This window comes from Camelus bactrianus, chromosome 20 (assembly GCF_048773025.1).
Source record: "Camelus bactrianus isolate YW-2024 breed Bactrian camel chromosome 20, ASM4877302v1, whole genome shotgun sequence".
Taxonomy (NCBI): domain Eukaryota; kingdom Metazoa; phylum Chordata; class Mammalia; order Artiodactyla; family Camelidae; genus Camelus; species Camelus bactrianus.
In genome coordinates, this window is record NC_133558.1 from 28,418,282 (window position 1) to 28,430,781 (window position 12,500).

The following is a 12,500-nucleotide window of genomic DNA, read 5'->3' on the forward strand; positions in this document are numbered from 1 at the left end:
CCACCCCTGGGTTTACTCCTCCACAGCCTTGCTCCTCCCTACTCCAACCTTTCAGACCACACCACCAGCAGGGGGCAGCATACACTTTATTTTCAGCCACAGAAGGGGCTCTCTCAGGGCCCCATCCCCAGAGCTCCAGGCCCCACCTCTTCTCCTGAGCAGAGAGCCTTAATCTTGGAACTGGCCTGGAGGGCAGGAGGGGATGCCCCTGAGCTCTCCTGGGGCTCCTGATGCCACTTGGCACCCAGGGGATCTCCCAGGGGCAGGCAGCCGTCAGGTGGGTTGATGGCAGCAGCCTGAGAAACAGCCTTTGCTCTCTCAGGTCTCTGGAGCTACCCAGGGTGGGCAGGGTCCCAGGCCGAGGAGGCTCCTAGCAGGCGGCAAACTTGCGCTGGATGCGCTTGTAGCGGAGCAGCTCCTGCTCGCTGACTGAGGGCTGCAGCCGGGCCGCGGCCTGCAGCAGGTCCTCCATGGTGAGCAGCAGTGCGGAGCTCCCGGGCTCCAGGCCTGGGGGTGACGAGAGTAGGTGAGACCCAGCTGGGGCACAGAGGCTGTGGTCTGCGCCCGAGCAGGGGAGCGCCTGGGTAGGCACCTTCTTGCCCAGAGTCCCTAATGGTCCACAGTCCCTCCACTGAAATCCAGAACTGGGCCTGGTGCCCACTAGGTTTTTGGCTAACCTCTGGGGCTGGCAAGTGGCTCACCTTCCTCCAGGTCCCGAACCCTGCGTTTGAGGGCAGCTGTCATGGCATCGGAGCACAGGGAGTAGAGGTCTGCGCCTGTCAGCTGGGGAGGGCAGTGGTCCAGCACGTCCACCAGGCTCACAGAGGGCTCTAGCCTGAATCTGTTGTGGGGAAACAGGAAAGACAGAGTTTTACCTGGCATCCCCTCCCCCATCAACCAGCATCCCTGACCAGCTTATTCCACACTCATCCCCTAACCATCCTGAGGCTCCAGCCCTTCAGGAATCCCCCCCAAAAGGGCATACTTGCGCGTGATAGCACTCAGAACACGGAGCTGAGAGGCGCGGTCCTCGCTCACCCCCACGAACACCAGCTTGTCAAATCTGTAGGGAGATACGTGGGCATAAGTGGCAGGGAGCCCAGCATGAGGGTGGAGAGGCACAGGATGGGGGTCAAGGGACAGGCCCAAATGGTCCTGGTGGAGATGAGAGGTAAGGGGTGTGCACCTGCCGGGCCGCAGAAGGGCAGGGTCCAGGAGGTCTGGTCTGTTGGTGGCTCCGATCACAAACACATCCTGAGTGCTGTGAAGCCCATCCAGCTCAGCCAGGAGCTGAGACACCACCCTGCAAAGGAGGAAGTGCTTGACGCATCCTCAGCCTCCCTCCTGCCTGTGTTTCCCTCCTTGCAGGCCTTCTCCACAGGGCCCCCTGCTCAGTCATACCCCGTGTACCCTTCCATGCAGGCCCCCATTCTCCTCAGCATTCCACACCCAACTCCACGGCCCCTTTTAGTTTCCATTATACTGTCTCAGAACTGGAAGGGCAGAAACTCTTTGGGCTCCAAAGACTAGTGCAACCTGTCTCACATCCCTCTGTCCTGCACCCCAGACTCCATCCTGTCTCAGACCCCTACCTGTCCATCACACCTCCAGAGTCTCCACTTCGCCCCCGGCTTGGGGCCAAGGAGTCCAGTTCATCAAAGAAGATAATGCATGGAGCCGCGGCCCTGGCCCTGGCAAACACTGAGAGAGATGAGCCCCAAGATGGGGAGGCTCAGTGGGATGTGAAGTCAGGAGATGAGGAGGGAAACCCAGGTTTGACAATTCATCACTAGCACTTCAGGTACTAGGCCCTGCTGGGCAGGATCCTGACTTGTGGAGAGGAAGACTAGCAGTGACCATGAGCAGCCTGAGGATGGGGGCGGCACAGGGGCCACTGGGGTTGGCTTTCAGCCCTTCCCCTCACAGCTCACTCACCTTCCCGTACATTCTCCTCACTTTGGCCCACATACATGTTGATGAGCTCGGGCCCCTTCACGCTAAGGGAGAGGATGGGAGAGGGTGAGACTCGGCAGATGCAGAAACACACAACTGACCTCCAGGCCAACCCCTCCTGCTCCCTGGCCTGCTGCGGCCCCCAGTCCACCAGCCCTCCCTTTAGGGCCCCCTTGCCACCTGAGGAAGGTAAGGCTGCACTCGGTGGCTACTGCCTTGGCCAGCAGGGTCTTGCCGGTGCCAGGGGGCCCGTGGAGCAGAAGGCCTGAGCGCCTCAGGCCCAGGCTCAGCAGCTCAGGGTGCTCCAGAGGGAGCTGAATGGTCTCCAGAATCTCCTTCTTCACCTCCTGCAGCCCGCCCACATCATGCCAGGACACTGAGGGGATCTAGCAGATGGAAAGGGCACGGTTGGGGACACACTGGTGGAGGGACCTGTGGCCCCGCCTCCAAGGACCTGGAGTGTCTACCTTGGGGGCTCCAACGGCCTGGGAGTGAGCTGACTGCAGCTGCTCCAGCGCCTGCCCAAAGTCCTCAGCCAGGAGAGGACAGCCAGCAGCACACAGCTCCCCCTCATCCTCCTCACTCAAGCCACCTCCAGAACTGCCAAGAAAAACCCAGGGAGGCCTCTGGAGGGCCTGATGTAAGGCCTCCTCCCCATCAGGGTCCTTGCCCTCCTCCCTTCCTCACCAGCCCTGCCACCTGCACCACCTCTGGCTGCCTCACCCCTCCTGTGCCCCATTTCCTTACCCTGAGTTCTTGATCCTGGTGCAGGCTGCCCGGCTGCTGTGGGTCAAAAGGGCATAGAGATCCCCCACCACAAAGCCCTGGAACCACGGGAGAGAACGCATGAGCAGGGCACAGCCAGCAGGAACCCAGCTGGAACAGAGGCCCAATGCCAATGCCTCGGGGTTTTCTACCCTGACTTGCAGGGCAGCAGGACAAGTTCCCCCAACAAGGAGTGCAGGGAGGCCTGCACCCCGCCTCGGTACTCACTGCACACCGCCGGGCCAGCTGGGCCAGGTTCACCTCTTGGCCCAGGGGGAGGTGGGCAGTGAGGGCCTGCAGGATGCTGAGCCGCTGCCCCTCTGACAGCACGGGCACCTTCAGCTCGTGAGGAAACGCTGTGTGCACGTCCGCAGGGAGGTCCTGGGCCCGGCTGGTGGTGGCCACAACCATCAGGGGAGGGCAGCTGCAGACAGGGAGTGGGCACTGAGGGCGAGAAGGGGGCCTGCTGGCACAGGAGGGCAGGGAGGATGGTGGTGCTGGGATGGGACAGGGAGATGAGAGCCCCAGAGCATCCTGGGTGGGGCTCCCCCTCACACAGGGAGCTCAGTGAAGGTAGAGGCTGTTCTTTTACTCCGACCTAGTGTCCCCCAAGAAATACCAGGGGCCGCATCCTCCTCCCTCTGGGAACCCTCATCTCAGGGCTGTCTGGAGAGCAGCCAGATGGGCGACATGTCTGAGAAGCCACCAAGGAATGGGGAAGAGAGGGCGAAGGCTGAAGAGAGGCAGGAAGCTGCGCCACACCCCTTAACAGGCCCAGTGCTGTCCGATACCTGGTGAGGGGGTCTTCATCCAAGAGGAGGCGGCGCAGCGTGGCCACCACACGGGCATCCTCACCTAGCCCATCCCGATCCCGGCCCAGCAGGTCCACAGCTGTCAGCAACAGAACCACAGGCCGGCAGCGCCGGGCCCAGGAGAAGGTGGCCTGCAGTTTTGTCTCCACAGCCCCACTACTATCTGCACAGAGGCTGGAGCAGGGCACCTGGGGAGGGGGTCCCAATGGGCCTGTGAGCAAGGGGCAAGGGTGACTGGGGCAGGAGAATGGGGGAGGAGTCAGAAGAAGGTGCAGGCCATCTCTTTTTGGGAGGGCAGGAATGCGGGAAGAAGGTAACACTAGCCAAATCCTAACTCTTTTTTGCCCTAATCTCATTCCCTGGACTGTTTGCCAACAACTTGAAACCCCCTCCTTCTTGAGAGCATCTGTCAGTACAGCTCAGCATCATGGGACCATGCCTGACCCACTGGCCCACTAGGCTAAGGTGGTGGGGCCCAGCTAGTATCCCGGGGAGGAGGGGCTGGGAGGGGCGGGCAGAGGGAGAGGGAGGGGCCGGCTGGGGAGGAGACACAGTTGGGGTCTGCTCTCTGGGGACCCTCACCTTCAGTAAGTGGAGCCCAAGGCGGCTGCAGGCAGCAGTGACTGCAGTGGTCTTCCCGCTGCCCGGGGGACCCTGGAGAAGGACACTGCTAGTTCCTGTCAGCAGGGTACCCCTGCAACCAGAGAATAGACATCTGTTTCCTCCACTCTGCCCAAAAGTGAGTGAGACTCCCCAGGAACACAGGGAACCTCGGATCGAGAAAGCAGACACCTTCCTTGAGGCACCCCTCCCCCCAGGGCTGTCACCACATGGTGAGGCCATATTTCCCACACCACCTGTGGTACTTGGGCAGGAGCAGAGAGCGTATCCAGCAGTTGAGACTCCCTTTTGTCATCAGTAAAGCCTCTTTCTATCTGGTTCTCTCTGGTCTGGATTATATTGAGAGGAATTAGGGAGGGGTCTGTAGCTATACTTAGACCAGTGGTATGAGGACCTGTGTCTCTTAGGGCCAGGGTGGTGAAGGTCAGGATGGCTAGTGGGCTCCCCAAGGGGAAGGGCACTCTCCGAGACAGATGTCTCTGGTAGAGATCCTTCCTCCATAGCTAAGTTTGGAGGGTGGAGGTTGTCCCAGGAAAGGGGCCTGGGAATTTGCTTCTAGACAGGATATGGGCTAGTGGCCTGGGCCTAATGGTTTGAGAGAGGTCCATCCAATCCCACTCTGGCCAGGGCATTAGGAGTACTTGTCTGGCCTGGTGCCCCTCCAGGGATGTTCTGAGCAGGCTTTTCTCACACCCTGAGCCTGTGGTCACTCACCCTGGCTGGAGACGAGGCTTCAGGACAGCACAGAGCTCGGTCACCAAGGCCTCCAGGCCTGGAGGAGACAAGCTGCTCCAGGGAGTGGACTCCCCTGAAGGGAGTCTTGGAACGAGGCTCAGGGTAGAACCTACCTGTGGAAGGTGGGAGGAAGCTTTAGTCTCTGGAAGTCCTTTCTGATCCTTTTCCAGGTCTACTCCCACCACTGGGGCCTCACCAAGTACAAAGAGGTATGGGTGGTGGTAGCCAAGTAGGCGCTGATTGGCCCGTCCGGAGCTTCCCCAACTGTTTTCTTCACTTTAAAAAACATCTCCCGCCACCTGCAAGCAAGAGGCCCAATGAACCCTGGGTCCAGAGCCCACACACACCACTCTCCACGGACAAGGTGGAGGTCTCAATCAGCGCTCCACTGCAGGGACAAACTCAAGAGAAGTGCAAATAAATGCCCCCAGACATGGTGGAGGTGGGGAAGAAGGAGGGGGCAGAAGAAAAACAGGCAGTCTTTCTTATCTCCCTGATTGGATCACATGCATTTTGAGAGCGGGAGCTATGTGGGTCCTCTGTATCCCTCATGACAACATCATTTGAGGGTGGGTTTCTCCAAGTAAATGGCCTACCCACCTGCTGCAATGGGAGAAACCACTGCCGCACCAAGCAGTGACCATCTGACCACTTTCACTGGCTTCAGATTACAGTCTCTCCCACAAAAAACATACCCGCCAAGGCTGCCCAAAACCTCAGAGGAAAGAGGCCCCTTAGCTCTTATTCAATAATCCACAAGACCTCATCGCAAGCAGATAATAATGACATTTAATGATTCATGATTCTCTGTTTTGGCCGCACATTAGAATTATCTGTGAAACTTTAAAAAACCAACATCTCTCACATATTGGATGATTCCATTCAGTAGGTTAGTGGTTGCCAGTGGCTGAGGGAAGGAGGGAACAGGGAGTGACTGCCACTGGATGGAGATTTCTTTTGGGGGTGATGAAAATGTTCTGGAATTAGTGGCACTGACTGTACAACCTTGTGAATATACTAAAAACCACTAAATTGTACACTTTAAAAGCATGAATTTTTGGGTGCATGAATATCTCAATTAAAAAATTAAAATTTCCTTCTTTTGAAAAAAATAAGAAGACTGCACAGGCCCCAGCCTCACTCTGATTCTGCTCTAATACATCTGGGGTGGGACACAGGCACGTGTATTTTTCAAAAGCTCCCAGCCATCACCGGGGCTATGCAGTCACTGGCTTGTGTCAGAGGGAGTTAGTGTTACTCAACCTACTAAGGAGGCAGAGGCTGGGTAGCAGATATCAGCTACTAGTCCAGTTTTCCGAATGAAAATATGATGAACTACTCCCTCTTTAATCCTTAGGCAGCAAGGCAATAACAGAGCCTGGGCCTAATTAAGGTCCAGTCAGGGTGTAAATTCCTCCAGGTAGAGGGGAAGCCTACCAGGTTAGTATTAGGAAACTCGTGAAACTATGACGGTAGACAGTGATTGTGGTAAAAATTAGAACATAAAGAAAACTGTCCTGTTGTTATTCACTGTAAATAAATGACGGGTGGGTCCCTAACCTAGACTCTCAGTCAGGCTGAACATTGAGTCAGAGTGCCCAGGGAGAGCAGTAGAATCCAAGGAGGACCAGCCCTGGGAGGGGGAGGGGACAGGGAGACACCCCTCTCCCTTTCCTGCAGAGTGGATGGACCACCTCAGTGAGTACACGGGCCGGACCTCTGGAACATTATCTGGACACTGCTGGGGAACACTGGGCTGTGTTCCTGAGAGCCAGATGGGTACCACAGCCTTGCGACTGGGGAGATTGAGCACTAGCCAGAACCAAGCCCTGAATGTTGACCAAGGACAAATCAGGAGCTCCAGACAAGGCTTCTCTCTCGGCAGAGGACCCAGGCTGGCTCGGCCAGAGTCCTTGGGCACAACAGGACTCTTATGCCCAAGTTCCTGCAGGCTGGCCCCACCACCTCACTGAGAGTTCCCTGAAAGTCAGGTTAGTGTTGCCTACCAGCTGCCTTCTCCTAGTAAATCACCACAGGAAATCAGTCCTGGGGTTTGGGGGTACACATTCTCTCCCTTCACAAAAGGCCAAAGTAGCATCTGAATTCTTTGCCTCACCATTTTACACCGAACCTCTGTGGTCAGAGTCAACAGGAGGAGAAAGGTTGGACTCTTTGTTTTGGGTCCTTGTCTCAGTTATGCTCTATTTCTTGTTCTTGGTTGAAGATAAGGAAAGAGAGAAGGGCTCTCAAGGACAGCAGCAATCCCTCCCTCCCCTGCCTTGGGAGAAAGGGTTGAAAAGCAGCATGTGCACACTTCCTCCATTAGGGCAGAAATCAAGGCCTGGGTCTCCTCATGCTGAGTGTATGGGAGGTGTGGCCCAAATCCTGACCCAAACAGCACTGGCTGAGAATGGAAAGCAAGGAATCCCTCCTTGGTCTAGGCCATTCAACTATTCTTAATGCTTTACTTTACCTAGGACCACCGATCAATTTAGGGATAAACACCTCCCAAAGTCAGCACGCAGGGGTTCTTAATCTTCTTTCAGTCACATGTCTATCTGAGAACCTGAAGAATGTACCGTCTCTCTAGGAAAATGTACATGACAACCACAACATATTCCTATGCACAAAATTATTCCATTCAACTTGAGGGGAGTGGGTCGTAGGACTCCCGCACCCAGGTCAAGAATCCCAGCTGTAGGACAGGAGGCAGCTGCGTACCTGGGCAGTTTCTCTGGGCTTCCTTCCAGGATCTCCACTTGCCCAACTGTTGGCACGCACAGAACATCCCCTTTCTGGACTGCCCTGTAACACAGCAGTGGCCCTGGTCAGCTCACAATGGGAGTCAAGAGCACAGGCCTGACACATCCCCGCATGCCCACCCCCAAGATGCAGACTATTTCTTAGGAGCCTCCTGCCCACCCAGAGATCTCAAGCAGTTGTCCAGAGAACAAGTCCGACCTAGAATGAGCTGGGGGAGATGGCAGAGAGTCTAGAAAGGGGACCCAAGACCAGAGAGGGGCCAAGTAGGATCCCAGCTTTCTGGGGGCCTTTTCAAATCAGAGTGGTTTCTCAGTTTAGAATGTCCGGATTCACCTCATGGTCCAGACTTCTCTTCTGCTGTCTGCCTGGCACACCAAGAGGCTTCTAGCCACAATGTTGCCTTAAAATATGGCTTTTTAAAATCAGAGGCTCTGTGGTACCTGAATCCAAGGCATGGGATAAGAGAGGAGCAACAAGATGCTATCCTCCTGAAAGGGGTAAGTAGCTAACCTGGGTGTCTGAAAGTGCCGGTAAAGAACGTGGTCGTAATTTCCGTGAGTGCTGTAGTGAGGAGAGGACACAATTTCGATGTGTAACTCCTTGGCAAACGGAGGCCCAGGCAGCACGGAGCAGCTTCCTTTGTCTTCAGAGGTGCTGGAGCCCTCCACGTACCTCTATTAGAGAAATCCACTACTTACAACCTTCTCCCAAGGAGTCAGGCTCTGCCCAATCTCTCAGCAATCAATGTTTCTACTTTCATCCTTTATCCTTCCCATAACCACAAGGCTTGATACCCAAGGCAGCAGAGCTGAATACCTGTTTAGAAAACAGAAACCTATCCTAATGAGCACCAGGAAGAGATTTTTGACTGTGACTTTTCTGACTCTAGCTCCAAAAAGTTCACCAGTAAAGATAACTGTTCTGTGAAACCTTCATGTTAGCCCAGAGCCAGTGAAATGGTAAAGACATGTAATTCCCACAAATCCTTTAAGTGACACCAGGCAGCTACTGGGTGAGGAGAACGTGGTAACCATTACCAGGCAGCCATTGGGAATATTAACTGGACATTAGTGGGGACCCTTTGAATTCAGGCTGTAGTTAAAGGGTGTGATCTCATTGAAGCTGAAAAGGTTGGGTCAGCTGAATGAGTTCCAGCCTGAGTTCTCCAGCATTTTTCCTCCAGTCAGAAGGAAACACACATGGCTCCCATTCATGCATATTTTGTATCTCTTCTTGACATCCACAGCACTAACTGGCTGTGCCAGCATTACCTAATAGAACTTTCTACACTAATAGAAATGTTCTATATTTACAAGTGGCTATTGAGCACTTGACATGTGACCATGTAACCAAAGAACTGAACTTTTAACTTTAGTTTCAACTGATTTAAAGAGCCACTAAGTGGCTAGTGGCTTCCATATTGGACACTGCAGGCCTAAACCATATATCTAGGTGCTTAATTAAACATTAGACTATATTTGTTCCTCCAAATCTTTTTTTAAAATACTTTTTATTAAACATTTTTTTAAAATATCTTTTTGAGGGGGAGGTAGGTAATTAGGTTTATTTATTTATTTTACTTTTTTAACGGTGGTACTGGGAATTGAGTCCAGGACCTCGTGCACGCTAAGGATGCGTTCTACCACTGAGCTATACCCTTCCCCCTTCCCCTCAATTATCTTCTTGAAGTAAGTTCCTAAAAGGCAGAAAGCAAAAACTTCTCTTGGATATATTTACTAAAATATTAAAATTAAACACCAAGCAATAAAGATAATAAAGAGCCTTTCCCTTCAAGGAATTTACAATATATAACTGGGGGTTGGATTACACAATTAACAAGACAGAATAAAACAAATGCTCTCTGAAAGGCACAAAATGTTATAGGAAGTAATGTTAAATTTGTGTTGGTGAGATTACGTAAGGCTTTGAGCAGGGGGTGGCATCCTTAGATGGGTCTTAAAGAAAAGGATGGTAGGATTTTAACAGAGGAGGCTAGAAGAATAGGAAGGAACTTGAGTCAAGGATAAGCATGAGTGAAAGCACTGAGGTATCATCCTCCATGCTACTCTGCACAATGCTGGATACACTGCAGCGTTTCAACAAACTGATTAGATTTAGCAGATTATACATCTGGTGGTAATTTGACTGTGACTCTCACCTTTCACCTGAATAGTGAAAGTCCTTCTCATGCACCACCAACATATTTTAATTGTAGAGAATGAATAAAGTTAAGAGGTCTTAAAGAGAAAGCCCAAGATCTAAGGAGAAAGAGACCTAAATTCTACGGCACTGGTCCTCCCACTCAGTTCAAAGAAGAGGGGATAAGGAGGAGGAAGCATTCCTGACCTCAGTCCTGTATCCTACCTGAATTCTGAGCTCTCCCACTTCCAGGGGATCACAGCCGAGATTAAAAGCCAGAGTGGCAGGCACGAGGGCCAGTCCGTCAGCGAGGGGCTCTCCCAGCTGTCCGGAGCTGGGTCCCAGCCTTTCAGAAAGGTCCCAGCGAGGCTCTAGGACCTGCACTGTGGCCAAGTGTGGCAGGGAAGTGTTCGATGTCTCTCCGGCCCGGGTCACCCACACCCATTCGCCCTGGAAGAGGCCGAGGGTACGAAGGCAGCTCCGGCTCACTCCCAGTGAATCGCCAGTCCCTCCCAGAACTCCCCGGAGTCGTCGGACTGTGCCGCAAGCCGCGAAGGAGGACACTACGGGCGGGGGAGGGGGCCGGCTGCAGTCCTCAGTCTCCGGACCCAGTTTGGCCCGCCCACGGAGCTCTGTCACAGCTAGCCGTGTCCCTGGGCCCAGCAGCCCTTGTAACGCCGGCCGCGTCTCCAGCACCCGCGGTCCGGGAACTGGCAGGGCCTCTCCGCGCCTCACCAGCAACGGTCCGACTCGCTGTCCGAGTCCGGGTCCCGACGAGGTGCCAAGCAGCGCCCAGCCCAGGGCTGGGGGCCGCCGCACAGGCCGCGCCCGCACCCACGCTCCGGATCCCAGGGCCAGGAGCCGCAGCAGCGCGCGGCTAACCAGCAGCTGCGGGGGCCCGGGTCCCTGCTCTTCGGTGCCCGCGGCCGGCGCCTCCAGGGCCGCCACTAGCAGCGCCGGCCCTGCCGGGCTCTCCCCTGCAGGTCGCAGAGCCAGCACCAGGCCCAGCCCCGCCGCAGGCCAAGGGCCCCCGGGCGGCAGCAGCACCGCCAACGGGGGTGTCTCGGTCGGGAAGGGGTCCAGCACCCGCAAGACTGCCAGCGCCATGGTGACAGTAGACCAACAAGCACCGTGAAGGAGCGCGGCTTCCGAAGCCTTAGAGTCAGCCGTCCAGGCGACAAACACACCTCTTCCGCTTCCGCCGGGGGAGGAACGAGGGAAGTAGGCGGGGCGTACGGTACACGAAGCATGATCCTGGAGGGTGAGCTGCACCTTGGACTGATCAGCGTGATACCTCGATGGCAGTAAGGCGATCGCTGCAGTTACACACGCGCCCTTTGAGACGTGTTTACAGAGATTTACCTTCCGCGCCTGCTCGGGGAGTAACGTCCTGTCAACTAGCCTGCCCCATAGCATGTACTTAACAGTTTATTGAATGATCAATGAATGGTCAGTGCCCCCTGAACTAAACCTGACCCCCTGCTGGGAGCTGTGGAGTGTTTAGGAAGGAGTCCACTCTGTGGAACTGTAGGCACTTAGGTTTGGGGGTTGTGAGGAAGATTGCACGAGGGAGTGGTAGGATTATAAAACTGTCTCAGACATGCTTATGGATATGTAGTGGTTGCTGGCTGAATAACTATATGTGATTCATGTAGCCCTGAAATGCTTGGTGCTGCCACACCTGTTTCAACACATTCTACACAAAACCCACGTTCCAGCGTTTCTTGTCCTGTTTATTGTCCTGTTCAATCTACTCCCACCAAATTTGAAGTGAAGACAAAGCAGCTTTGCATTTTCATCTCTCCAAAACTGGCTGCTCTCCCCCCACCAATCCTTGCAGACTGGAGACCCATTCCTGTTTCCATCCTAGAGAGGGGTGGGCAGCAGAGCAGGCAGAAGAGAAGGGTTCAAGGCTTCAGTTATGAGTACAAAACCAACAGCTTTCTTCCCGTCTGTGCTGTTACTTAGAGTACATCCTTGTCTTCTACTTGGACACTGGTTGGTCACACTTCCAGTTATTAACAATATACTTGCATTTAGAATCAATGGTTTGATTGGTGGCAGTCTACTCTTTCTGGACCTTGCATTCTCTTCCAACTATTGCCCAAATTTCTCCTTTCCTTCATCTTGAGGCAGTCTTCTACTTTGTACATTATGTATTCCTGAAAATTTCCTGAAAATTTGAGAGGTGAATATTATATTTTCATGTTATAAGATATTTCTATCCTTAGAGAGACAAGAAAATATTTTTTAAATGTTTGATTATAGTTTCTGGAGGTACCTTTAGTCCTAAACCTGAAATTGCCCAGTTTCACATCTTTAAAAAAAATTAATTTATTAAAATTTTTTCTTTTTCTCTTTCTTTTTTTTTAATGGAGGTACTGGGGTTGAACCCAGGACCTTGTGTATACTAAGCATGTGCTATACCACTGAGCTATACGCCACCCCACTCCCCAACCAGTTCCATATCTTTAAAACAGCATGCAAGAACATACCTGAATTCACAAGGATGGAAGTTCCCGTTTGGTAGTTCTAAACTCTGTGGCTCAGTTCCCTGCCTCTCAGAGGGAACAAGGACCTGGAGGATGATGGGGTGGGTCCAAAGAGGATATGACTGCTTTACACAGTAGCAGGCAAGATCCAGGCCTCAGGGCTATAGTGCTCCTTGAGGCCTTGGGAATGGGTAAATACATCTGGTATCCTGCTTAGGTC

The 12,500-nt window shown here is 53.7% G+C and overlaps 1 protein-coding gene across 3 annotated transcripts; it reads right to left on the bottom strand.

The window, feature by feature from the left end:
* Positions 1–68: 68 nt before the first annotated feature.
* Positions 69–10,989, bottom strand: PEX6 (peroxisomal biogenesis factor 6). Of its 3 annotated transcripts, XM_010973762.3 has the most exons (17): positions 10,014–10,988; positions 8,160–8,323; positions 7,608–7,691; positions 5,083–5,185; positions 4,866–4,999; positions 4,113–4,224; positions 3,510–3,718; positions 2,947–3,142; positions 2,701–2,777; positions 2,421–2,553; positions 2,134–2,339; positions 1,936–1,997; positions 1,593–1,701; positions 1,187–1,303; positions 986–1,063; positions 702–841; positions 69–507 (listed from the first exon to the last, which is right to left on the bottom strand). In XM_010973762.3, the coding sequence occupies exons 1-17, from the start codon at positions 10,893–10,895 to the stop codon at positions 371–373; spliced, it is 2,943 nt and encodes a 980-aa protein (XP_010972064.3). In that variant the 5' UTR covers positions 10,896–10,988; the 3' UTR covers positions 69–370. The 3 variants fall into 3 exon arrangements, with proteins under 3 accessions (XP_010972064.3, XP_074204848.1, XP_074204849.1); XM_074348747.1 differs by lacking the exon at positions 2,421–2,553 and having other exon boundaries at positions 2,701–3,142; positions 10,014–10,989; XM_074348748.1 differs by lacking the exons at positions 2,421–2,553; positions 2,701–2,777.
* Between the last annotated feature and the right edge of the window lie 1,511 nt (positions 10,990–12,500).

Excerpts from the sequence above, each read along its gene's own strand:
- PEX6 (XM_074348747.1), bottom strand. The coding sequence starts at position 10,895 with ATGGCGCTGGCAGTCTTGCGGGTGCTGGACCCCTTCCCGACCGAGACA. Across the intron at positions 4,225-4,865 it reads AAGCCTCGTCTCCAGCCAGG|GGGTACCCTGCTGACAGGAA; the intron begins GTGAGTGACCAC and ends CTCTGGTTGCAG. Across the intron at positions 3,719-4,112 it reads TTGGGCTCCACTTACTGAAG|GTGCCCTGCTCCAGCCTCTG; the intron begins GTGAGGGTCCCC and ends CCCCCTCCCCAG.